The following is a 27,589-nucleotide window of genomic DNA, read 5'->3' on the forward strand; positions in this document are numbered from 1 at the left end:
ACCTCTGTTTGTGTTAGTTTAGGTAGGTAGTGAGTTTCTAGAAATTTGTCCATTTCCTCTAGGTTTTCAAATTTGTTAGAGTAGAATTTTTCATAGTATTCTGATTCTTTTAATTTCAGTTGGGTCTGTTGTGATATCACCCATCTCATTTCTTACACGGGTTATTTGCCTCCTCTCCTGTTTTTCTTTTGTCTGTCTGGCCAATGGTTTATCTCAAATGAAAATTTTAAAAACAAACCACGAAGTGCCTTTCTTCTATCCCTCCCTCACAGGCCTCCCCTTCTTTCCTGAAATCTCCTTGTGTTCCCTTTGACCACTTCTGGTGTAGCTCCTGCAACCTTTGTGACTCCCCAACCCAGCCCACAGAGAGGGCTCATTTCTTCAGTTCTCACTGATCTTTGTGACCCTTGCTCTTCTCTGCAGAGAGTGAATGCTCCAGGCTTTGTGCAAGTTGTCCTTTGCCCCCCACCCTCAAAATGCCTTCTCTCCCTGCTGCCGCCAGACAAAATCCAGTGCATCCTCCAACACCAAACCCAGTGTGCTCTTGGCTCTCTCCTCGCCCAGCCTGGCCCTCCTGCACCACCCAGTCTTCCCGACCCAGCATGCATTTGCAGTGAGCATCCTATACTGTTCTGTATGTGCCAGTTTTAAGTCACTACCCATCTTTTTGCAATTGCCTAGTTACTGGGAATTTGTTCTGGGCAGGAAATGGGTCTGGTGTATCTCCATGCCTTAAAATATCAACTCATTAATCCATTCCACAAACATTTACTGAGCCCCAGGAGAAACATGGCAGGGTGGGTATGATGCTTAAAGCATGAGGACTAGAATCAGACTGCCTGGCTGTGCACCTACTAGCTACATTAACCCTGGGCAAGCTGCTTAACCTCTTTGTGCCTCCGCGTCTTCACAAGGCAGTTGTGAAGACTGAAATGGGATAAAGCAAAGCACACAGGACAGCATTTCACTATGCCTGGCATTCCCATTCAGCTGATATTAGCTACAAAGTGTTCACTGTTGGGAACAGTGGTGGGTGAGTCTCCAGTAAAAGGGCTGATGGCTGCTCTCAGCCCAGTCCCCAAGACCACCAGCCTGTCAGGAGGGCCAGGCTACCACCCAGGCGGGCACCTGGTCATACAGGTCTCAGCCATTTCCTGGAGGGGTTCTGCAGTGGAGGGGTGGCCAGGCTCAGTCCAGAAGGAGCAGGGGACTTGCGGGAGAGGCAGAGGCGGAGTCAGGGCAGAGGGGCCCTGAGGGCCAACCCCACACCGCCACCACACAAATAGAAAGCTGGTGGCTTCTGGTGACCTAACACAGCATTGCCCGGACGTTAGAGCTCCTGTCCCACTCTCCTGGGTCTTGACATAACGCACTCAGCTGACTTTCCTTTTTTTTAACTTTCTTTTAAATGAAAAATTCTGTTACTACTGTAAGAAGAAACCAGTCACCACTTGCCATAGACAGCAGGTCACCAGGAAAGAAACACAATAAAAACAATGGCACTGAGTCCTCTGTGTGTCTTGTTCACTGCTTTCTCCCACTCACAGTGCCTTGCCCACAGTCAGGGCTCAGTGGCCAGGTGATGAATTACTGAGCGCTGCCTTGAGTCTGGAAGGTGTTGCGCCTCTTTGTGTAAAAGGGAATTTAGCAAGAGAAAGGCGGGGGTGGGGAGAGAGGGAGAGGCAGGTGTGTTACAGCCTCTCCCAGCTGACCCCGGGAGGACTCACAGAGACTGGGCCTGTGCTCCTGAATGGGGCCCACACACTGTCCCGCCCAGGACTTGAGACCTCCACGGTGGAACCTTCGAGGGGACCTGCTAAGCCTTCTTCCTGCTCTCAGGGTACAGTGCAGGCGGCTGGATGGCAGCAGCGTGGAGGCATGGAGGGGTTGCCAAGGGAATCTGTTGTGGAGTGGGAGATGAGGTGGGATCATGGGTGGAGAGGACGAGCTCAGGTAGGAGCCTGCAGCCTCTGCCATTCTCCTGACCTTTCTGAGACTGGCCCCTAACGGACACCCTGTCGGGCTTACCAGATACCAGGCAAGAGCTATCCTCAGCCTCAGAGACTTCCTGTTTCTGCCCAACAGGCCAAGAGTCAGCCAAGGGTCCCAACTGGATTGTTTTGAAAAGCAGAAACCGTCTGCTTTTACCCTAAAACCTTTTGGAAAAAAGATCCTATTTGACTTGATTCATAACGCCAGATAAAAGGTGCTCACATTCCTCCTGCTGCCAGTGATTGATGAATCGGGATACAAATAGTGATACAAATAATAATTTCTACTTGCACAGCCCTTTATAATTCATAGATCTCATTCTCACAGGTGAACTCCTCCTCCTCATCCTTCAGGACTTGACTCCAGCAGAACTCTCATGAGGCAGTCCCTGCCCTGCCACTGGGGGCCTGCTTCGAGCTGCCCAGCCCTTCCACCTCACCTCCAGCAGAGTGCTCACCCTTCTACCCCACTCTGCTGCTATCTGGGGACACCCTGCCCCAGGCCCCAGTGGGTGCTCAAGGAAGGTCTGCAAATGAATGAAGGTGTCTCCTGATTGGCCCAGGACCCCGAGTCAGATCACGCAGACACCACTGATCCCAAATGGCCAGAGATAGCCTTAGCCACTTTCCTAGGCTTTGCCCACTTCTCCCCTGGAGCTGGCCACTCCTCAGCTCCTGCAGGACCCACAACCCTACATTCACCAGAGCGCAGTCCCCAACCAGGTGAGGCCCTGGGAGGGCAGGGCCACACCTTGTGAGTGGGCTGCGGCTAGCCTGGTACAGCAGGTGCTCAGGACAGTCCACAGATCAACCTGATGGTTCTGCACTGGCCACTCCACGTTCCCCATGGCTGAAGGCGGACAAGGCTGTCCCAGCCCCCACCTCTGCTGCCAGTGAGCTGTAGGGCATCTGGAGAAAGCCTCCCCTCAGCTTCTTCAGCTCAGGCTGGGTTCTCACAGGTGCACAGGTGCCTGCCCAAAGCCCTTGTTGCCAGGTGCTTTTGTCTCTGCTCAGAGAGGTTGAAGACGAAGCCCAGGAGAGATCTGGGCGGGCTCAGTCCCCAGTGGCTCTGCAGATATGCACACTGAGTCTGTGGGGCCCTCTGCAGAACCCACACTGAGATCTCCTGACATTGTGCTATATGTTCATCTGGTAACTTGTTTACTATTTCTAACTGGAACATAAAGCTCGGTGAGAGCAGAAGCCTGTCCTTCTCCTCACTGTATTTACTCCCTCCCCATACAGCTGGTGCTCACTGTGTGCTTCTGGGTTAAATGTGGATGGACAGACAGACGTGCTGGTGGTGCATACAGACTGCTCGCTCCCGACAATGGCCTTTCTGGTTACAGCCTCAGTGAGGTATAAATAATACGCCTGATACGTTTGGATATATGTACACTCCATGAAGTCATCACCACAATCAAGATAACACGTATCCATCACCCCCACCTTTCCTCATGCCCCTCTGTCAACCCCCACCCCTGCCCATGGTCTTCAAACCCCTTCAGGCTGCCTCCCCTACATTGCAGACACCTCCTAGTCCCCTCAACAAGGCCAAGGCAGAGGCCCCGTGTTGCTAGAGAGCCTGAGCTATGCTGTCTCCTCACTGGCACTGACCCGTCTGTCCCCTTCCCGATGCACAGCCAAGGGTGCAGCCATCATGCCGACCCACACGAGACAGCAGGGAGCGGGAAAGACAGGTGAAAGAAGGTGGCTCGTGGCGCCCTGGGGTAGAACGAAATCACTCCAGTGGATATGTCCTTGGGGATACGTCTAGCAAGAGTGAGCCCCCAGCCCAGCTCTGGGCCTGCCTCTTTACAATGTTCTGCTGGGAGAACAGCTTGAGAAACCAACCCAGGCCCCAAGTGCTGGAGGAAGCACACCCCTCCTTCCCCTACCCTTGGTGGCCCTGATGCCGGGGTCTCACCACGGCCACCTCCACCCTGCCAGGACCGGGCATGCAGTCCTGCTGCCCGTGAGCAAAGGCCTTCCAGAGACTTTTCACTGCATCTCCTCCCTACCCCCTTCCTTTTGGTTATAAAATATTAACTTAAAAAGCTGACTGCCACAAAGACAGCAGAGGCCCCAGCCTTTCCCAGCCAGGGTCTTGCAACAAGGGCAGACTAATTGTATTAACTCTAGGGGAAACTTCAAAAAGCTCCAGGGCTTTCATGCCAGACTGAGCCGACCCCAGCGTTAGTTTAAGTGCTGCATAAACAGAGCCCGAGGGTGTGGGGGAGCCCAGGGCTCTGTGCTGTTTATGTGCTCATGGACCTTGGGGGACAGCATGCGGGCCGGGCCCCCCTGGCCTATGTGGTGTGCCCAGTTCTCTGACCCACACTACCACAATATTGTTTTAAGCATCCGGATCAGGTGAGGGAGGCGTAGGCGTTTTCTGACCCTCCAAAGAGGGCTTTGGGCTCCCCGTGCTGCCATCCTCACAGTCTCACTGGAAGAGGCTGGCCAGCAGTTCAGAAAGGATTCCAAGTTCAAAGGGAGCATCTCTGTCACTCTTGGTCTCTTGTTTTATGGCTTGGCCAGAAGACACAATAGCACTGATTGGGTGAAATGTCCCCTCCTGCTAGCTTGTGTCTTCCACTCCATTGGTGAGGTCAGGCACAGTGTGGGTGGGAAGACAGGACTTCATTACATTGCTTAGAACTCTGGATGGGCTCTGAAATGTTGGCGCCGCTAACCCCCAGTCCCCCATCCCCAGTCCCCCTGTCCCTAAGAGACTCTGCCTGCGAATGGTCCCCACACGGTCATTTCATTTGTGTCAGTCAGTGGTAGGAGCCCCCCACACAGGAGTTGGATGAAAACCTAGTCTGGCACAGACGTGGGCTATACCTGGGGGCAGCTGAAGGGAAAAGCTGGGCAGCAGAGGGAACCCAGTGGGCAAACCCCCCCTTCCTCAGGCACTCCAGGATCCTCAGCACCCCGCTCTCCAGCCCCACCTTGTAGCAGATAAAGACAGGGCATGTCTTCAGCCTGTTATGGTGCCTGGCCTTTGACAAAGGAGCAAAGGCAATCAATGGAGAAAGGATAGCCTTCAACAGTGGTGGTGGAACAACTGGACATTCACGTGCAAAAAAAGGAATCTAGATACAGAGCTTACACTTCTCACAAAAGTTAACGCGAATGGAAATCATAGATCTAAATGTAGAATGCAAAACTATAAAGCTTCTAGAAGATTACATAGGAGGAAGTCTAGGTGACCTTGGTTTGGTGATGACGTTCTCATTTAATTTTTATAAAAGCCCTGCAGTCATACTTTCAGAGGAACTGGAGACTCAGTAAAGCTAAATAACTCACCCAAAGTCACACACTAGTGAGTGGGCCAAAACCCCATTGCAGCCCGGGTCTCCAGGGCCTAGAGGCTGAGCGCTCTGATTGCGCACCCAGACCCTATGCACAAGGGCCATGGAGATGGAGGGGAGCTGCTGAAAGCCCAGGAAAGGCACACAAGGAATGGTTGCAGGACGGGTGCTCAGCTGGAAGTAGAGGCCTAGAATGGACTGGAACAGTGCTGTCCCGCATGGCTCTTAGAAGTTTGCACTAGAGGGGCACAGATTTCAAGAGGGAAAGGTGAGCTCTGTTTACACAGTGCTTTAGAGCCAGATGACCTGGGTTCCAATCCCGATGCTGCGGGGGCCTAGGGGACTGCAGTGGGCCTTGGCTCCCTCGTCTATAATATGGGGAGACAGAGTGCTGTAAGGTGTAGATGGAGCCCCTGCCTCCCTGGGCAGAGCGCACTCCCTCCCTCGGACTCCCTCAGCTATAGCACACACAGGACTGCAGGGTGACAGATGGTGCCCCATGGAGCTATCCCACAGATCTGAGCAGACATTGCTCATGGATCAAGCACTCTTGCCCCACCTCAGAACCCTTCTCTGCAGGGGGCTACACTGGGAGACAGGCAAGATGGTGCCCACCATAGGTCTTCCAACCAGCGGGAGCTTGTCTATACCTGCCTTCCCATTGGACCAGGAGGGTCAGAGTGCAGGGGCCAGCCTGAATGCATTTCTGCATCCCCAGTACCTGCCCCAACTCCAGAAATTACTTGAGGGGTTGGGGGGAGCTTAGCAACTGTCTGCTGCAGGAAACCTCATTTAACCGAAAGGGAGTCTGGGTAGAGAGATGACAGCCCTTCCTGCAGGGGTAGTGAGGGCTACATCTCTGGAGAGCTTAGGAAGACCAAAGACCATCACCTGTCCTGGGTGTCAGAAGGTAGGGGGTTGGGGGAGGCCCTTCTCAGACCTATCTATGCTCTAGAACATGTGTGTAATGGGTAATGCCTGTGCTCTTCCCCAAATTGCAGGCTCTTCCAGCTAAAGGAGAGAGACCTCAGAGATCAGACACAAGCACATCCAACAAGGAAAAGCCTTCAGAGGAGCAACTGGTAATTTTCTTGTTGAAATCAATCATGTGACATCAAGCCCAAAGCAACACACGTGGGATGTGCTCAACGGCCCTGCTCACAGGAACAGGGCTGAGCAGGCTGCTACCGTGACAATAGCACTAAATGGGGACTCTCGCTGTTTCATGATTAACCTGCTTCGTTTCCTGGCCTTCCATCGTTGGAGGGGCTGAGTCTCTGAAGTCACTGTTCTACATGAAGCCCAGGCTCTGGTCTCCATGCCAGGCGTGTCCCATTGTCCTGGCCTTTGAGCACATAATTATGTCATTACGTGTCTCTTGATTTCAGGGCCTGGCTGCCAGGAGGAGACTTGGGAATGGCCCAAGTTTTGAAGCAACTATTCTAATTCAAATTGTGGAAATGGCACCAAGAAAGAAAGAAAGGGAAGCCACCTGCCAAACGAAGCCCTGAGCTGGCTTCAGGTCTGCTGGTGGACCACGTGGAGAAAAGGTCTTGAAAGGGCTCTGCCTGCTATGGCTGCACGGTATTGCACAAGACCCTTCCCGGAACCTCAGCGTCCTCACCTGAGACAGGCTGTGGACTCGGGGATGATGTTGGCAAGAACATCTAAACCTCGGTAGCCGGATGACCACACAGGAGAGTGAATCTCAACTAGGGAACTTCCCACTCTGGGAGCAGGTGACATGGAGAAGGGATGCGCTATTTGAGGTGGGGGACCTTCTAGCATGTCAGAAACCATGACGCGTGTATAGTTATTAATCCAGGAATACACCCCAAAAGGAAGCTACCACTCCCTGAGCACTGACTCCATGCCCAGCGCTGTGCAGGGTCCTCTGCGTCTCACTCTCCTATCTAACCCCCGTCCCTGCCCTCCCCTCAGCAAAGGCTGCCCTCCTCTCTGAGGACAGGGCCTGCAGCCTTCTGACCCACAGTGGGACGGACCCACAGCTAAGACCTCAGTAGCTGCCTGGATCATGGGTATGTTACTCTTCCAGGTCCCTAGAAAGCCACCAGAACTGACAGGCTCTGGAAGAGCTCTGACCAAGCTGTTTCCTATCATCCATCCTTGTCTGGCACAAGACACACCTCACCAGCCTGGTGCGGAGTGGTAAGGGTGCTAGAGTCAGCCCTGTGGGACAGGACCCCAGCTCTTTCCCTGCTGCAGGGGTCCTGGGTAAGCCAATCTGTATCTCTGAGCCCCAGTGTCCTCTTCTATAACAAGACAGTTATGGATTGAATTGTGTCCCCCAAAAATATGTGTGGTAAATCCTAACCTCTACCTGTGGTTATAATCCCATTTGTGAATGGGTTGTGTTTGTGATGTTAATGTAGCAGGATTAGGTTATATGAATGAGGACTAGGTTATGTTATTATGTTAATGAGGCAGGATTAGGGTGCATCTCGAGTCAATTTCTTTTTGAGATATAAAAGAGATTAAACAAGTAAGTGGGAGAAGAGAGATGTTAAGCCACATGAAGATCGCCTAGGAGCAGAAGCTCAAAGAGACAAGGACCATCCTCCAGAGCCGGCAGAGAGAAAGACTTCCTCTAGAGCTGGCACCCTGAATTCAGACTTCTAGCCTTTCTGTTTGTTAAAGCCACTCACTTGTGGTATTTATGTTATAGCAGCTGTAGATAACTAAAACACCTCAGGTTATTGTGAGGGTCAGAAGACATTCTGGCGTGAAATATGGCATGAGCAAGGATCAGCCTCATCATAATCCCCCAGGGTAAACCCAGGAAAATAAATAATCTTCCAATTTATCTCATCAAATGAGTTTCAGAGGCTCGGCCCCCTTGGCCTCCCTGGGTGCCTGCTCTGGGCATCACAGGGAGCCCAGTGGGACAGGCTGACTCGTCTCTACCCTTGGTGACTCCTGCTCACAGGGCACCCTAAGGTGACCTCCACAGAGCTCGGCCTTCCCAGCTGAACCTTGCTGAGCCTCCGAGGCCCAGGCCCTCAAGATTTGGTTTGCTCTCCCACGAGCCAGTTGCCACCAGGCCCTGAAGCAGGTAAAGCTCCCATTAGAGGCCATTAGAAGCTATCCCGCTGGGCTCCCAAGGTCAGCTGCGTTCTCCCGGAGAAAAAAGGAGAACATTTCCTGAGCACTTACTAGCTGCAAGGCACTGTGCTTGGAAGCAGGACCTCACCCACACCCCCACAACTCTGGCCAGACAGGAAGACACAAGTCCGGGAGAGAGTGTGATGGCCGCCGGCTGTGCAGTGAGTCTAAGTCCAGGCCGCCAGGATCAGCTCTATCCATCTGTCTCCAGAGCCACTCTGTCCCCCATGCCATGCTGCCTTGACCCCTTGTCTATGTATGAACAAAAAACCAATTTTCAAAGGGAAGTTAACAGGCACATCAACAGCCGAGTGCAACGCTCAACCATCTGACTTTGACATTTGGAAGCAAGTTAAAAAAGCCAAGGGTTTGGGCTGGGGTCAGAAGAACGCTGAGGCGACCATTTGATCTTCTCCCTAAGGAAAGGACCCTCTCAACCTCAGCTGAGACGGAATCTTTGTCTTCCCAAGGGGCCTGGGGGCTGGCACTGCCTCAGACACTGCTGGCCAGGGGACGGATGAGTGCAGGCAGTGGGGCTGAAGCGGCCTTCCCTGCGGCCTGCCAAGCCTGGCCAAGTGCCCCGCTGTGCCAAGCACAGGTTCCAGCTGGCCTGCCCCCCAGGTGAGCACATGCCCTGTGCCACGGGTCACCTCTGACAGGTCATCAGCAGTGGGCAGGACAGAGCCAGGAGCTAGTGGGCAGTGCCGAGGCAGACTTCAAAGCCGGCCAGTGGTTCTGGTGGTGTCTGCCTGTTTACAGTTGGTTGGGTTAATGCCTCGGGCTCCTCTGGCCCAGCCCTCAGGTCTTCCCCAGCCAGCACCAGTGGATGCCAGGACCTGGGAGGCCGGCACTCCTGGCCTGATCCCACCACAGGGCAGTGCCAGCACCTTGCCACCCCCCAGCCAGGAATCCAGGCTCTGTGTCATGAGGAAAATCCAAATAGATGGTAAACTTGAAGGCTGTTTTAACAGGCCAACTGTGCCAGGCACAGCACTTGGCATCTTATGTTCAGCTGTCTCCCTTTCTTACAGCACCCCACAAAGTGGGGCAAGTGGTCCTCATTTTTCCAATAAAGACACTGAAGAGAAAGACTCACACAAAATTTCAAGCCTGCAGGTGGTCAAGGAGGCCCCGGGCCCTGTGAGGCTGACACCAGAGCCTGCGCTCCCAGCCTGGAACCTGCCTGAAGACATGGGTGCACTCAGCCTTCTCCTCTCATGACTAGCACCGGCTCCTGCCGGGCCCATTGTGCTCACGGACGCACTCATCAGCAGCACACTAAAACCCTTTGAAGAAGGGGACCCAACATTACCACCAGAGGCAGATTAGCAGGTCAGTATGCTAAGACACGATTTCTCCTTTATCCTGTAGCTGCTGCGGGGCTAGAAGAGCTTTTCAGTAAGAGTGGGCAGGGTCTCGCTGCTTGTCTTGTAGGAAAGTGATGTGGGTGGTGTGGTGTGAGCTCCAGGCTAAGGCCAAAGGCCGGGTGGAGGCAAGGGGAAGCAGGCTAGAGTTGGGGAGGGGAAGAGCAAGGCTGCGGAGAGCTCAGGGCCCTCAGCTCTTTCCATGCTCACTCCCACCTGATGAGGATGGCACTCATCACCTATGATGAAGCTGGGCTCCACAAATGATATGTCTGCCTCAGCTCCACATCAGCAATGGGCAGAGACTTGGAACTGCCCGGGCCCAGGAGCCTCTGGGAGAGTGGGTAGTGCAGAGGGTGGGCAAGAGGACAAGGCTCTAGTTTGTGATGCTAGCCAGTCTCTGTGGGCACCCTGCTTGCTGGCCCTGTCAAAGGGTTCCTCCAGCACAGGTGTGGCTGCAGCCCAAGCCTCCCCCAGCTATAAGCTGCCTTATCTCTTTGCTTGAGGATGAGGACCTGGCTGGGGTGGCCTGCCTGCCTCTTCAAGTTCTCTGCCTCACGCTCACCAGCTGCCAGTAACCCTGGGAAGAAGGCCCTTTCCCAAACGCCCCCAGGGCCAGGCACTGTTTTGCCTCAGGCCTTTGCAGAAGCAGTTCCTGGACACTTCTTCCTCCACCCCCAATCCCCCATGTCTGACCAGAGAACTGAGAACCTTCCAATCCTTCAAGGCATAGCTCAGAGGTCCCCACTGCCTCCTACCCCAGTGGAATTCCTCGCTCCCTCTCCTGGACCCCAGCCCTCTGTGTATCACTCTATGGAGATGCACATCTCTGTCCTCCACTAGAAGACTGTCCCCCACGTTTTCTGTGGGGCTGGCCCAGTGGTGACCAGCCCCAGCATTTCACACTCTTCACCCTCACGATTTTGCCAGATCTCTACACACCTGTACTATTATTTGCCTAATATTTTTCTTCAAATATATATGCTTATAAGGGAAGCTTTGCATCATACCCTAAAGAGAAAACAAGAGTCACTTGCCATAAATAAAGGAAGCTCATGGTAAAACTAAACATAATTTAAAAAATGAGCTGAATTCTAGTTACATACTGTTGTTATTGGAAGGATCAGAATTTTGCCCGTTTTCTGTTTGTTCAAAGGACAGATTAGCATCTAATAGAGGAGTGTTAAAGATATTTTCGAATGAATCTAGAACTTTCTCTGTGATGGAATCAAAGGATGGAAAGAAAACTGAAAAAGAGGAAACAGAAATTCAACATTATCTGATAGTATAATTAAATGAACAGCAATTACTATTTAACTTTTAAGCAGAGAATATATGGATGAGTGAACGCACACACATATATATGTAAACTTCTTATTCTTTAGTTCTAATGGTAATGGTTCATGATCTCTACTTTTTAAAATCTATTAAGGTTTTCTCTAATTTCTATTTATGGCAAGTGGCCACTAACAACTAGAATCTAAGTTCCGTGAAGGTGGAGATTTTGTCTTTCTCCTTCACTGTTATATCCCAAATAGCACATAGTAGGTATTCTACAAATATTTTTTTATTGATTACTATTGAATGCTTAATTTTTGTAAATGTTCCATACCCACTGCCGTTGAGTCGATTCCAACTCACAGCAACCCTGTAAGATAGAGTAGAACTGCCCCATAGGGTTTCCAAGGAGCAGCTGGTGGATTTGAACTGCTGACCTTTTGGTTAGCAGCCAAGCTCTTAACCACTATGCCACCAGGGCTCCTAAATGTTTCATAGGCGTATAAAAATATGTATTTTCTACTGAGAGATGTAAGTTCATATTTACCCAAAAATCAAGTTTACTGATTGTATCATACCTCTTTGCTTATTTGCAGCCTAATAGGTCTGTCCAATTGTGAAATATGTACTCTAAAGTGTTCCACTATAATTATAATGCCATTTTTTTATCAAGTTCTCCTTGGATTTCTCATAGCTTTTGTTTTTGCATATTGGATGCGTTTAAGTTTGTGACTGTGCCTTTCTCATTACATGATGTCTCTTCTTTATCTTGGTTAGGATTTTTAACCTTAAATTCCACCTTGTCTGAAATTAATACTACCACTTGTGCTTTCTTTTTGTTTATATTCACCTGACATCTTTCTGTCCATCCTTTTATACTTAGCCTTTGCTTACCACTTTAAGTGTGTTTCTTACAAACAGCAATCCAATCTATCAGTCTCTGTACTTTAATGAGAATTCAGCCATTCACATTTAGTATAATGACTGATTTTGTTGCTTCTGTTTTTGTTATTATTAAAGTGTCCTTTACATTTAACATTTTCCTTATTTTTGTTGGTTTAATCAAATTGCTATTCATTTCAGTTTTTCCTTTGTGAATATAGAAGTTGTTATACTTTTCTATTCCATTCAATGGTTTCCTTCCTTTTCCCGTGTTCACAATCTTACTTATATTTCTATATTTTTGTTTGAAAACACAGTGCCAACTAATTCCCCTTCCAAAATGCTCTAGTTTCTTTCTCCAAACATACTTGTCTCTTTCCAAAAAGATTGGTCCTTTAAAACAACTTCACTTGCCCTTCTCCTCCCCTGCCCTCAGATGAGACCAGTCTGAGCTCCCTTTCCCTAAGACTCGTTTCCTAAGGATTTCGGAGACTGTTTAGTACTTTTAGTTGTAGATGATGATTTCAATTTCCCCTGCAGGATGTTCAGTCTATTTCAAGGGTTCTATCTACCCAATGAGATCAGGGACTGGTAAACTATGGCCCGTGGGCCAAATCTGCCTGCCACCTGTTTTTGCCTGCCACCTGTTTTCATATGGCCTGTGAGCTAAGAATGGTTTTAACATTTTTAAATGGATTGAAAAAACATCAAAAGAGGAATAATAATACTATGTGATACGTGAAAATTATATGAAATTCAAATTTCAGGGTCTGTAAATAAAGTTTCATTGGAACATAACCATACTCACATGTTTATATAATGTCTATAATGGCAGAGTTGAGCAGCTGCAACAAAAACCGCGTGCAGGGGGTCTGAGGACCATGGTTTCTGGGGACATCTAGGTTAATTGGCATAACAAAGTTTATTAAGAAAATGTTCTGCACCCCATTTTGGTTAGTGGCATCTGGGGTCTTAAAAGCTAGCGAGCAGCCATCTAAGATGCATCAATTAGTCCCAACCCACGTGGAGCAAAGGAGAATGAAGAACACCAAAGACACAGGGAAAATATTAGCCCAAGAGACAGAAAGGGCCACATAAACCAGACTCCATCAGCCTGAGACCAGAAGAACTAGATGGTGCCTGGCTACCACTAATGACCGCCCTGACAGGGAACACAACAGAGTCCCTGATGGAGCAGGAGAAAAGTGGGGTGCAGAACTCAAATTCTAGTAAAAAGACCAGACTGAATGGTCTGACAGAGACTGGAGGGACCCCAGAAGACATGGCCCCTGGACTCTCTGTTAGCCCAGAACTGAAATCATTCCCGAAGCCAACTCTTCAGACAATGATTAGACTGCACTATAAGACATAAAATGATACTTGTGAAGAGAGTGCTTCTTAGTTCAAGTAGATACATGAGACTAAACGGGCAGCTCCTGTCCAGAGGTGAGATGAGAAGGCAGAAAGGGACAGGAGCTGGTTGAAATGGGAAATCCGGGGTGGAAAGGAGGAGTGTGCTATCACATTACATGGAGTGCAACTAGGGTTACATAACAATGTGTGTATAAATTTTTGTATGAGAACTAACTTGAACTGTAAACTTTCACTTAAAGCGTGCACAGACACACACACAAAACCAACCACATGCAGTGCTTTCATCACTTTGCATTGCTGTGTGGCACACTACAAAGCACAGTAAGTACTACAGGTATAACCTGACATCATCTCATTGAACCACAGTATTTTATCTATTTTTATTACCAATGCATACCCATCACATCAAAACAAGAAAACCAGACTTCAAATGTTGTACTTCTAAGGCTCAGTGGGGTGTGGATTCTTGTTTTATCAAATAAGAAGCCAAAGCATTGTATTTATTACTAGCTGTGCTAACAGAAGGCACCCTGGTGGCACAGTGGTTAAAGTGCTCAGCTACTAACTGAAAGGTTGGTGGTTTGAATCCACCAGCTGCTCCGTGGGAGAAAGATGCGACAGTATGCTTCTGTAAAAAATTTACAGCCTTGGAAACCCTATGGGACAGTTCTACTCTGTCCTACAGGGTCACAATGAGTTGGAATAGACAGCAATGGGTTTCTTGGTTTTTAGTGCTAACAGAATACAATATATGTTATCATCACAACATTCCCAACTCAAGAAAAACAATGGTCAGATAAATTACAAAATTTTAAACAGTGTATTTCATCACAGCAGGATTTCTCCACAAAAATAAAAAATGAATGAATGAGGCTACAACCAAAATAAATTTCCAAGCTGTTCATTTGTTAACCAAAGAAATTAACTGATAGTAAGTTAATTAAATCGTGTTTTATCGAAGCAGACAGAAAAAAAAAAAAAAACAGAGAAAACAAACTTGTTTAAGATAATTAGATTCTTGGCAAGAGCTGGTACTGGATTTGGCCTGTGGGCCATAGTTTGCTAGGTGATGTCAGTGAATTCAGCAACACCTGCTAGAGTACCTGGACATCTTACAATGCGAGTAGGGGGGGCAGAGCACAGGAAGGAAAGGAAAAGGCCAAGGAGACTGAGAGTTAGCATCTTCATGTTCAAAGCACTGTCCTCAGCACTTTCTATTTGCCTACTGTGTTATTGTCTTTCTAGAACTAGGATTGAAATTGTCTAATTTATAGTTCTCTGTCTTCCTTGTGTGGACAAGGACGTTGTCTAGCTTGTTGTAATCCAAAGCCTAGAACAATGCCTGGCACAAATGTAGGTGCTCAGTGAACATCTAAACATATGAATGAATAACATCTTCTGTAGGAAATGGGCTCAGAAGCCCACATGCCTTAAGCCCCCCAGCTGTTAAGTATTCATTCAACAATATGTAGAAGAGTGGGCTTTCTTCTGTTAGGGCAGAGGAGTGTCTCAGAGGCCCAAGGTGAGCTTCCCAGGAAGCTGACTGTGCTCGCAGAACAGCCACAGTGAGTTCATAGAAGCCTCAGGCAAACCCTCCATGAGGGAGGAAACTGAGTTCAGAGAGGTGGGGCCACTTACCCAAGGTCACATGGTAGGTCTGTGCTGAGCTGGGACTTAAAGCCAACCCCACAACCCCATAGGACCCAGGAACCTTGACATGAAGAACCTCTGCCTGCAATTGGTTGGGGGCCCCTTCCAGCCATGTCTATAGCACAACCTTGTCCATGTACTTTTGCAGGGAGGGGGGTCCCTTCTAGCCATATCTATAGCGCAACCTTGTCCATGCACTCTTGGTGGGGTGGAGGTCCCTTCTAGCCATGTTTATAGCACAACCTTGTCCATGCATTCTTGGGAGAGGGTCCCTTCCAGTTGTGTCTACAGCACAACCTTGTCCATGCATTCCTGGGCCGCATCTGGATATTCCACTTCACCACCTTACCCCCTGCTTAGAAAGAACACAGTCTCATACCTCTAGTGCCTCCCAGGCCAGTGGGGCAGACAGACATGGGACCCCAGGACTAAGCCATGCCTGAAGGGTTCAAACAAAAAATGTAGACAAGAAGCCAGGGCAGTGCAGAGCCTAGGGAGGGACAACAGGGAGCGAGTATGAGCTGTGACTGAGTGTGAATAAGTGTGGCCAGCGGGAGAATGGCAAGCACACACCCTGACCCTGAGGTTCGAGAGCAGGGGCAGATTAACCAGTAAGCAAGGTATGGACAGGGTTTCACCATATAAAAAAAAAACAGGTGAAATTGTGCACTACAGATTAGTAAGTAAGCACAATAAGCCCCTGCATACTTGGTTTACTGGGTAATCCATCCCTGTTTGGGAGCATCTGGGGGTGGCCCTGGCAGGTACATCAGTCACTTTACCCTCAGATGGAAAGGAACCAGGAGGCATTCCTCTGCAGAAGAGGAATGTGATCGGCGCGGAGTTAGAAAGATCACTGATGATGAGAGAGCTAGAAGGGCTTCAAGACCAGAGTTCAAGTCTCTCATTCCAAGAGGCAGCAGCCAGCCCAGAGAGGGCGAGGACTAGGCCAGCATCACAGAGCAGGTCAGCAATACAGACATTGGGCTGGGAGGCCCCTACAGTACTGGACAAAGACATGTGCCTGGGAGCTGATTTGCCATGGTGGGGAGATCCTGACCAGGAAATCCAATGTAACCTTCTCAAGATAACGTAGCCTCCTGGACACTTCTGGGCAGCGGCTGTGATGGGTCCAGGAATCTCTAGAGGCGTCAAGCTCAGCTGGAAAAGATGAGCAGAGGACACTTGTCTAGCCTCTCACTGGACAAGCACACTTATCGGCCAGCTGCCTCTTAGTTCCCTCCCCAAACATGCTGCTTCTACTGGGGCCTGGGTGGCTCCCAATAGGGATCAGGAAGACTGGAGGAAGGAAAGCAGTACTCCATGCTTCAGAGAGGGATAAAGGAACCCAGGGGAAGAGAGTGGAACATCTCTGGTCCCAAGCTCCAGAAATTTATTATTCTGATTCTAAGAGCTTGACAATTAATAAAAATAAGCACCTCACAAGAGCCAAGCACTGACCTTAGAACCTTATGTGCCATCCTGCTGTAACCCTCATCTCAACAGTATAGTGCGACTGTAACAACCTCCACTTCACAGGGAAGGAGGCCCAGGCATAGGGAGGCTGCACAGGTAGCCTGAGTGTCCACACTAGGGGCTGGTAGAGTGGGGACAGAACTCCTGCTTCCCCTGTCGCAAGCCTGCACACTGCACCACCTGTCACACAGCCTCTGTTCATCACAGCCGAGCTCATGGTCAGTCAAGTGGACCTGAAAGCCACTGGGCAATCGGGAACCTTCTCAAAGCAAACAGTGCCAGCCCAAGGAACAAGTCCAGCCCACCACTATGCAAGCGGAACCTAGGACGTCACCCTGGGGTAGGTAGAGCCCTTCTTTGCATCACAAGAGCTAGAGTCATCTCTTACACATTAAGCTACATGCTATGGTGGTTCTTTCAAAACAATCCTATGAGGGCAGTTATTTGCCCCTCAAATGGATGAGGAAATTGAGATTAAGATGGTTGTCCAAGAACCACAGCTTGAACTCAGTCTGTGTGATGCTAACTTCCATACCTCACCAACTCGACCAGGAAGGAAAGCAAAAGGGAAGGCCCTTGCATCTGCCTCCCACCAAGAAGATGTCAGCTTTTCAAGAGTACAGAATGCCTCTCAACAACAGACATGTTAGGGAGATCAAGACCTCAGACTCCAACTAGTCCCAGGTTCGAATCCTGACTTTATCCACCATAGGGCTTTGGGTAAGTCACTTTCCTCTCTGGGTAGTCTTTGGAGAGGGGGCGTGGTAGCCTGGGATCAGAGTAGGAAGGAAATTGGCTTTCACCGAGTAACTTTTTGTCCTATTTGAGTTGTTTTTTACCATGTGCAGATATTACTTTTCCCAAATGTTTTACACGTAACTTTAGGAGGAAGTAACCAAACTAAAACCAAACCCGTTGCTGTTGAGTTGATTCTAACTCATAGCAACCCCACAGTACAGAGTAGAACGGGCTCATAGGGTCTCCAAGGCTGTAATCTTTACAGGGAGCCCTGGTGGCGCAGTGGTTAAGAGCTTGGCTGCTAACCAAAAGGCTGGCATTTCGAATCCGCCAGCCACTCCTTGGAAATCCTATGGGGCAGTTCTACTCTGTCCTATAGGGTTGCTATGAGTCGGATCGACTCAGTGGCAGTAGGTTTGGATTTTGGTTTGAATCTTTACAAAAGCAGACTGCCACATCTTTCTTCCACAGAGTGGTTGGTGGGTTCGAACTGCTGACCTTTACTTTAGCAGCTGAGTAGTTTAACCACCGCACCACCAGGGCTCCTTCTACGGTAATAAACCAGAGCCAAACCTATTGCCATCAAGTCAATTCAGACTCATAGCAACCTTACAGGACAGAGTAGAACTGCCCCATGGGGTTTCCAAGGCTGTAAATCTTTACGGAAGCAGACTGCCACATCTTTCTCCTGCGGTGCGACTGGTGGGTTCAAATCACCAACCTTTCAGTTAGCAGTCAAGTGCTTAACCAACGGACCACCGAAGCTCCTTAGAAGGAAATAAGTCATCTACATAATTAAAAAAAAATGTACATAGGAAAAATAACCACCTACTCCTCTGGGTTGTTATAAGGATCAAAATAATATATGTAGTTAATAAAGGTGAAGCACCTAGCACACTGCCTGACACACAGTAGGTGATTAATATGTTGAACGGGGTGGGGGGAGTGCAGGCTGGTGTGTGGAGGGAGTTGCAGGTATGGAGGCCAGGGGCAGGCATCCTTTAGCTGGATCCCTAGGGTGCTGGGAGTGGGGGACCCACAAGCCTGGGCACCCATATAGGAGCCCTATAGGAACCTTAGGAAGTCCCTTTTCGCCATCAAAGCCTCAGCTCACAGGATCCCTCCTACCTCCACTGCCAATCTCCTCCATGAAGCTGGCCTGAGTCAAGGGGGCCTGGATCTGCTCAGTGCTGTCTACATGATTTGGACTCAGACTTTCTTGACCACAAGTCTTGGGTTCTTGGGCCTCCACCTTCTGCCACCTCCCCGCTGGCAGCTCCCCCACCCCCCACCCTGGACTAAGCATGAGAAGGTTGGCAGCCCCAGGGAAGGCCAGATTGGTGGCATGCCCTCCTTACCCCACCCAGCCTGCGTCACTGAGGTGGCATGTGTGCTTGCTCCCCCCAGCCCATCCTCACCACTCTCCACGGACAGGCCTGCATGGGCAATCAGACCAGGGACTGTGTTCAGTGTGTATTCCTATAGGACCAACACTTTATTGTGGAATAATTACACTCTATAATACCATTAATAAATCAAGTCAGACAAACTAGCAACACATACTTTATCAACCTCATCTTCAATAAACATCTTAGGGGCTGGACTATCACTGGCTGAGCCTTGAGCCAGGCATGGTCTGCCCTGGAAGCTTCATGGAAACTCTGGGGCCCTGGCACATGTCAGATTCTGCAGATGAGGATACTAGCACCCAGAGGGACAGTCACTTGCACTCAGCACTATGGGGCCCAGCTGGGCCCTGGCATACCTGGCCAGACTGGGCCTGCAGGTGAGCACCAGGCACTCACTGGAACTGAGGAGGGCAGGGAGGCCTGATTCTGAGTTCCAGATCTGTAAGAGTGGGAAGGAAGTAGCTTTCTCCTGATCCGCTACCTGAGGGTAGGTTTGGGATAATGGGAGGAAGGGAGGGAACAGAGCCTAGAGTACCCAGAAAGAAAAGGAGCTGCAGACAAGGGCACCAAAAGAAGAATCCTTGAGGAAGTGGGGGAAGGGGCTTGGTAGGAATTCCAAGGAAGATCCCTATGGATCTCAGAAAAGGGAAGGGGCGCAGATGAAGGTGGGGGATGGAAGCCACAAGGCTGTCTAGCACCTGGCGCCATGGCCACCCTCCTGAGCACCTACTTGTGTCAGATGCTGTGCCAGATGCTGTGCCAGACATGCAAGACCGGTCCTGGAGGGGTACCCTCTGTCCTTCATGCTGGGTGGGGGAGGTTTTCTGTAAACCTCAGGACTGAAGTCTCAGGGCTCCGGTCCCAGTCTCACATGGGGCTTGCCAGCAATGCCGGCTCTGAGTCAGCTGGAGCCCGCCAAGTGCTGGGACACCCACCATAACTGACCCAGACAGGCATGACCCCAGGAGTTAGCCACAAGGGACAGTGAGGTTTGGACAGTTGTTCATCCATCATCCAACCACCTGCTTGTTCAAGAGCAGCAGGCATGGATTCCTACTCGGAGCAACATGAACAGATGGTGGGCAGGCAGGGCCCAATGGGAGAAGGAATTTCAAGGCTTCAGTACCCTGCACAGGCTCACGGACCACTGCATTCTGCCCACCCCAAGATAGGCCTGTCAGCTAGACGGGTGCACCCACATCCCCAGAAATGCACCCAGTGAGAGTAGACGTCAGTACCCCACTCTTGCCCAGGAGAGCTGCTGGCCTAGACCTCCGACTCTGCCCTCCTCCTGTACCTTCCCACCTCTTGCTCCCTGCCACCATTAACCCCTGTACCCCAACCCTCAAGCTGAGGACAGGCCTGCTTGCCTGGTTCAGGGTGGACATGGACTGCCACCCAGCCTGATGAAGGCTCAGATCCCCAACAAGGACATGGGGGCAGTGCCTGGCCATCGGAATGGCAGGGCAGGGCACAGTTTCCCATGCAATGCTCAGGAGACCACTGGCACTGCTGGCTTTCGGCCAGGTGCTAAACTCTGCCCTCTGAAATGGGCTTGTGTGGGAGGCCTGGCCACTCTGCTCACCAGAGTCTGTAGGCAGGTAAGTGAGGCAGGGCAGCTCAGGGAAGCGGGTGCCTGTGATGGACTGGCCGAGAGAACTCAGGCCCCTTGGCCACTCTGGGCCTCAGTTGCCTGAGGGTGAGGTTTGGACCAGACACCTTCCTGGCTCTCATTGCGAGTGCTGGGCCATGTAGGGTCTGGCCCCCCTGAGTTGTACAGAGAGGGCCGTGGGGAGGGGGCTCACCCGCTCTACGAGGCCTTGCTTGTGCTTCAGCTTGTACACCTTCAGCCTGGGCAGGACACTCTCAGCATAGTTCTTATCCTCCAGCCCGTGCAGCAGGGTGCCGTGGAAGGCCAGCCGGCAGGTGTTCGAGTGAATGTCTGTGTCGAGCCTGGAGCCGATCATCAGGCAGAGCCGAGGGCAGGTGACCGGCTTCTCGAATTCCACAAGGGCCCACTGCTGCCGGGGGCAGTGGCCCTTGGTGGCCTGACCCGCCTGCTGGTCGGCCTCGCCACTGTCTGCCAGCGCCGTGTCCTTGCACAGGAACTGCTCCTGGAAGAGGTACTCGCGAGAGAAATCGAATGAGTCCAGCACAGGCTCGTGGTCGAAGTGGTCGGGGGCGGGGCTGAAGAACATCAGCCGGCCCATGACTGTCTCATGGCCCACCGTGATGTGGAACTTGGCCTTGGTCTGCAGGGGCCCCCGGAAATACGGGATCTTCTCCAGGGAGATGAGGGCCGCGTGGATGGTGTGCAGGGACTCAGGGGCACACACTAGCCCGCGCTCCAGCAGCTTGGGGTCAAACTGGGTCACGCATATGCCCAGTCGGTCTCCTTGCATGGCTGAGGTGACTGGCATGTGGAACATCTGCATTGACTTCACCTTCTTTACCACCTGAAGGGACGAGAGAGGAGAGACGTGTGAAATGGGCACACCCGCCGGGAGGAGCTCTGGGGCAAGCCCAGTCAGATTCCCTTGTATGGAGTAAGCTCCACTCTGAAAACCCAAAGGGAGATTCTACCCTTGAGGCCCAGACCTACTATGTAGGTCTGGGCCTCAATCTTTAAGTCTTACCCCCATTCTGGGATAAAGGCAGTGGTCACAGCAGCCCACCCTGGTCCACCTTAGCTCTCGCCATCTTCTATTCCCTACAGCGTCTACCCCTGCGCACCCCGGGCTCCAATCCAACCAGACTTCTCTTTTTTCATTGATGATTCTGGCATTCTCTTGTCTCTAACCCCCTGTATACGTTTGTTCCCCTGCACAGTGTGGCCTCCTCATACTCAGCCTGTCAAACTATGTCCATCTGTCTTCTAAAGCCCTGGTTAGCATCACTGCTCCAGAAAGCCTCCAAAGACCCCTGTGGTAGGGCATGTCCCTGTCTCTGGTAGTACCTCAGCCTGGGTTGCACAATGGCTGCATCCTGCCGCTTCTGTTCTGTGTCCACCTGCCCACTGGCAGTGAGTCTCTAAGGGTGGAGCCTATATTCACTCATTCCACACATGGCCACTGAGGGCTGCTGGGGCCAGGAACTGTTCTAGGATAGGGGTAGAGTGAGCCTGTTTTCAAAGAACGTAACCTCTAAAAACAACGACACGTGATTGAGAATGACTGGGGTAGGCAGGGCTGATTTTGATAGATAGAGTGGTTAGGGTTAGTTAAACAAAAGGCAATTCTGACATTGGATTGTGGGCATCATCTGCCAGGAAGTCTGGGGGAAGGGACCTGACTTTCTCCCTGGGTAGGCCCAGGAGCCTAGGGCCTGTCCTGGAGAGCCCTCTCTGCAAAGGGGACGTCTACGCTAAGACCTGGTGACAAGAAGCAGTTAGCTGTGTGGAGACCTGAGGAAAGAGAGTCCTAAATGTGGAGTCCATAAGTGCAAAGGCTCCCATGTGGGAAGAAGCTTAGCGAGTCTGAGAAACAAAGAAAGTGGCTGGAGGGGCTGGAGCAGGGTGAGGAGGACGTGACCGGGAGGGGAGCGGGCCAGCAGCTGGGGCAGGGCCAACCGCGGGTAGCCAGAAGACCACAGTGAGGAGCTGGGCTCTTAGTCTAAGTACCAGGGGAGCCACTGGGGGTTTCAGGCAAAGGGGTAACCCGATCTTATTTGTTTTTAAAGACCACACTGACTAGTATAAGGTGGCACATTTCTGTACCCACAGCTTGTAAATTAGGAACAGACACAGAAAAGGCCCTAATAAATGTTCACAAAATGAATGAATGTTCCTGACTATGACCCACTCTCTCTGAGGTGAGATGAAATTGTGTTCATAGATTTCTGTTTAACCAAGCAAGGAAATGTGTAACCTATTTCAGAGAAAGTGGCATCAAAAGTTGCTAAGCTGAAAACAGTTTTGACATTAGGTTGCACACATCTCGTGTGTCAGAAAATCTGGGGAAGTGGGACACGGATTCTCTCCCTGGGTAAGGGGAAAGACTGTGCTAATGGCCCAAGAGTCCAGGACCTTTCCTGGAGAGCCATAATATTCACATGTTTGTTTAAAGATCATTAACTACCTAACCAAGAGGTCAGGGAGCAGAGAAAGTGAGAAGAACGGTGTCAAAAAGCCACATCCAAGATCAATCAAAAAGAAAGATAAAACATCTCTGAAAGGCTTTGTAAGGCAGTAGGAAAATAAGATTTTCAGGAAGGCGTCTGAGAGTAAGCAGAGAACACTATCCCACCCGAAGCGTCCGTGCCAGTGAAGCAGGGCCTGAACTGCAGTCTTCCCCTGCCAGGTGCCTGCTGCTGCCTTGTTGGCCCTGTCCTTGCCCCCAGCCACACCAGTCCCCCTCCTCCAGGCAGCTTTCTAAAACACATATCTGATGATGAAATTCTGCATCAAATTCTGTGCAGGCCCCTATCTTCCACAACATGGCTTTCAAACATTTTGGTTGTAGTAGTTGTAAGCAGGAAGATCCGTTTGCAAACTGAGATTCTATAGGAAACTACAGATGGGTAGGACTGCTCAGTGTGGGGTAGAGTGGGGGACAGCTCAGAAGCCCTGGCTGACAGGGTCATGTCCTATCACCCTAGCACACCTTTTACTGAAGCCTTCTATCATTCAGTCCAACCTGGCAGCGCTCTCTGACCCAACATGCCCATCAGCCATCTAAGCCACAGACAGAAGAGACTCAGACAGCTCCCTGAACACCCTGGGGTCTGCATGTCTCTGTGCTCTACCCATGATGCTCCTTCTACCTGGAATTCCTTTCACCTGGAAAATCCCCACTCATCCCTAACACCCCTGCTGTCTCATCACCTCCTGGCCAACTACTCCAGACAGAGCTGTTCCCATTCTCTGCAGATTTCTCTGAGCATCACTTACATGTGATGTTGTAACTGCTAATTGCTAGTTTACATGGCCGTCCCTGCCTCCATTTATTTACTGATTTAAATAACAATATGATAAATACCCACGAACCCATCGCCCACCCCAAGAACTAAAACATTACCAATAACCTGCATCTACCTCTGTGCGCCTCCCAACCTACCTCCAGCTGGAGGTAATCACTATCTGGGATTTGGCACGCAGTATTCCCTTTCTTTATATATGTCTGTGTAGAGGCTTACTAAGGAGCTCTGGTGGTGCACTGGTTAATGCGATTGACTGCTAACCAAAAGGTTAGTGGTTCAAAACCACCAGCAGCAGAAAGACATGGCAGCCTGCTTCCATAGAGATTTACAACCTTGGGGGGGTCACTTTGAGTTGAAACTGACACAATGGTAGTGGGTTTAGAGCTTACTACATATGTAGGACATTTGCCTAATCAGTAATTCCCTTCATAAGTTTCTGAACTTTATGAAGGAGCATCATACTAGTTATGATGCTAAAATTGTCAGTGTTGTTTTATGTATCTATAGCTCGCTCACTGACAACGCCATACAACACACTGTGCACATATACCACATACCACAACCCAGTCTCCTACCAATGTGCACTTAGGTAGTTTCCAATGTAATGCAGGAAAATGCTGTGATGAATTCTTGCTCACACAACAATCCTGTCTGGTGCACATGTGCAGGGGGTTCTTGAGGACATGTCCTGGAGTAGACCTGCTGGGTCTTAGGATATGTGAAGCTTAACTACTAGACAAATTAACTACCAGTGTATGCTTCCATCAATAGGGGAGAAGAGACCCCAGTGATGCACATCACCTCCTAGGCACTGTCAGATTTCTACATTTTTCCTATCAAATGTGTGTGTCTCCCCTGTAAGACAGGCACTGCAAACCACCCTGCTCACGACAGACGCAGCTAAACACTCCCACCATGTGAAGCAAGTGACTGCATCTGATTCTGAGGAGAAATGCCCCTTATGGCAAAAGTACACCTGGCAAAGCACCAAGCTGAGATTCCAGACCTGCTGGGACTTGAAAAAGATTCTTGTGTTTATGAGGCTCCCTGCGAGGCTGCCAGCGGCCCCACCCCCACCCCATCCAGCTGCACTCCAAGCAGGCTTTATTCAAAGCGTGTTCTCCTTTCAACAGAGCTCGTGTTCTTAGGACTAAAATAATAAAGAATGTCTTACGAGGGCACCATGAAGAACAGAAAGACAAATAACTGTGCAAATCAAGATTTTAAGGGCCACGACAGGAAATTGTGAAGCAAATAAAGACGCAGATGGGGTGACTTGGTGCCCTACAGGGCCACTCACCCATGAGCACACAGACAGTGTCACCACACACATTTTAACACAGAATAGTAGAAGATCCCATTTAGGACACATCCAAAAAAAAGCCAAACCCACTAACTGTGGAGTCGATTCTGACTCATAGCGACACACACACACACACACACACACACACACACACAGAAAAGTGGATAATTTTATCAAGCAAAGACTCGGGAAAAAAGGCTTTCCTTTACAGCCATTGACTTTCTAGCCAACTTGGAGAGACTCTATCCACTTATTCCACTCACTCACCAAATACTTCCTTATGGCAGCGCTGAGTGGTTGAGACACACATATATGCACTCACTCAACAGAGACTTATTAAATCTCTCCCAGGTACCAGGCCCAGGCCCTGGACTGATACCTGGGCAAGCACAACAGACACAGTTTGGATCCTATGGAGTCACTGCCTACAGGGAGGCAGACATTAAATGAAATAATCAACTAGTAAATGTTGTGGGGAGATGTTTACAACACTGTGGGGACATGCTAGGAGAACGAGAACAGGGTGCTATGAGAGAGAATAACTGGGGACCTAATACATCCTGGGTGGTCAGGGAGGACTTCTCTGAGTAGGTGGCACCTCAGCTGAGAGCGGACGAATGGGGAGGGGCCACAGGGTTCTAGGCAGAGGGCAGAGCCCAGCAAGCCCAGCAAGCCTAAGGGCTTGGCTTCAGTGGAGGGGGTTGGGCAGATGTCCGGTAAGGCTGGAGACAAGGCAAAGCCACTAGTGGGAGTGGTGGGTGGGCCAAGGAATGATGCCTTCTCATTTGCATTTTTAAAAGACTACCTTGGACACAGCATGGAGAATGGACTGGGGTAGGGGGGAGTGTGAAATATGAAGGGCAAGAGGGAAACTAGCAAGGAAGATACTCAGAGAAGCTAACAGACTCAAAGACCTATTTCTGCAGTAGCGTTGAAAGGTTTTGGTGACAGGCTGAGGGTGGGTGAGGAAGAGATGGCACATAAAGAGGAACTCCAAGGTTTCTAGTCTAAGGAACTGTCTGGGTTGTACTGTTGCTAAGATGGGGAAGAACAAGGGAGAAGCAGGTGTCTGGGGAAGGGATGTGTCTGAGATAGCCGAGAGGAAAGGGTAGGTAGGCAGCCAGATAAACCCACAAGTCTCATCCAAAGGGGAGGTTGAGGATGGGCCACTGGGGACACAGATTTACATATCCAACTGCCTCTTCAACATCTCCATCTTCTAGATGTCTCGCAGACACCTCGAGCTCACTGTGTCTAAAAGTACCTCTCCAACAGTTTTCTCCTTCTCACCAATGGCTGCATTAGGTTTCCAGCTACTCAGGTGAAAAACCTTGGTCTCACCCTTGGTTCTTCTCTCTATCATACCCGCATCCCAGTCACCAGGAAACGGAATCAGCTCTATCTTCAAAAGAGACCCCTCCTCACCTCTTCCCCACTCCACCCTGTGCTACCACCTTGCTTTGATGATTGCACCTTTTCTTCTGCAGTCTGTTGTCCACTGAGCAGCTAGAGTAGTTCTACTGAAACACTGGAGGACATGACGTTCTCCAAACTCCCCAGTGGCTTTCCATCTCATGCTGTAAAAGCTAAAATCCCTTCCATGACCCATCAGGCCCTATGACCCAGCCCTCTGCTATTTCTGACTTAATTGGCTACTCCCCTCACCCTTGCTCGCATCACTCCAGTCACATAGGGCTTCTTGCTTCTTGCTCCCTAAACATGCCAAGCACGCTCCTACCCCAGGGCCTTTGCACTTGCCAGTTCCTCTGACTGGGATGCTCTTCCCAAGATACTCACTTATCTCTCCTCCTCATTTCCTTCATGCCTTCATGTCTCCACTCATTTATCACTTTATCAGAGCCCATCCTTGACCACCTGATGAAAGACAGCACAAACACCCCCACCCCCACATCATTCTCTATCGCCTTCTCCTTGTTTTATTTTTCTTCATAGCACTTGTCACCACCTAACCTATTATCTATGTGGTTGTTTACTGGCTGTCACTCCTGCACTGGAGTGTAACTTGCATGAGAACAAGGTCTTAGCTTTCTCCATGGTTCTGTCTCAGGAGACCTCAGTAGATATTTGGGAAATAAGTAAACTGAGCCATGATGGATATAACATTGTCCCTGCCCCCAGGGAGCCCCAGCCTGGGTCTGGGACACGTAAATCCACCAAGGCCCAGGGAGATATATATACATGCTGTAGAAGCATGAGAACTGACCCCTGAGGCTGGCTGAACAGTCAGTGGCTCCAGAAAACCCCAAAGGTAAGGAGCCTGCCCAACAGGGTAGAAGCAGGCTGAGTGAGCCCGCTGACAAGAGGCACTGGGCTTCCTTGGCAGTGTGAGCAGTTAGAAGGCTGGATGGGCAAAGCGGGAAGAAGCACTGCTACAGAACACTGTATGAGTGGGACTGGAGGCTCCCTGGGCCCCTTCCTTGAGCTCAGATCCCTAGACGCTGGTTGTAGAATCCCTCCCTCCTGTCCTTCCTATCTCTCCAGCACTAAGCATGCTGGGGAAGAAAGGGGCAGATGGAGGGAGGGAGAGAGGAATACATCAAGCAGGCAAACAATTTTTAAAACTCAAGTTCATGCTGGGTAAGCAGTTTGGTCCTTTCTCACTAACAAAGGAGCTTTACCATCATCTGGGTCAGTTATTCTTCATAAAAACCCTATGAGACAGGTCAATATTTTTACATTAATTTTATGGATGAAGAAACAGAGGTTTTTGATGTCTCCAAGGTCACAAAGCAAATAAGGCTGAAAC

The 27,589-nt window shown here is 50.2% G+C and overlaps 1 protein-coding gene across 1 annotated transcript in view; it reads right to left on the bottom strand.

Annotated features, from left to right (window-relative positions):
• The window catches only part of EEFSEC (eukaryotic elongation factor, selenocysteine-tRNA specific), a 297,040-nt gene that overhangs the window by 48,197 nt on the left and 221,254 nt on the right, over positions 1-27,589 (bottom strand). Inside the window, exon 5 of the mRNA XM_004368396.3 lies at positions 20,408-21,058. Coding sequence (XP_004368453.1) covers positions 20,408-21,058 — 651 coding nt within the window. The remainder of the gene's footprint in view (positions 1-20,407; positions 21,059-27,589) is intronic.

Source organism: Trichechus manatus, unplaced genomic scaffold (genome assembly GCF_000243295.1).
Source record: "Trichechus manatus latirostris isolate Lorelei unplaced genomic scaffold, TriManLat1.0 scaffold00001, whole genome shotgun sequence".
In the NCBI taxonomy this organism is placed as follows: domain Eukaryota; kingdom Metazoa; phylum Chordata; class Mammalia; order Sirenia; family Trichechidae; genus Trichechus; species Trichechus manatus.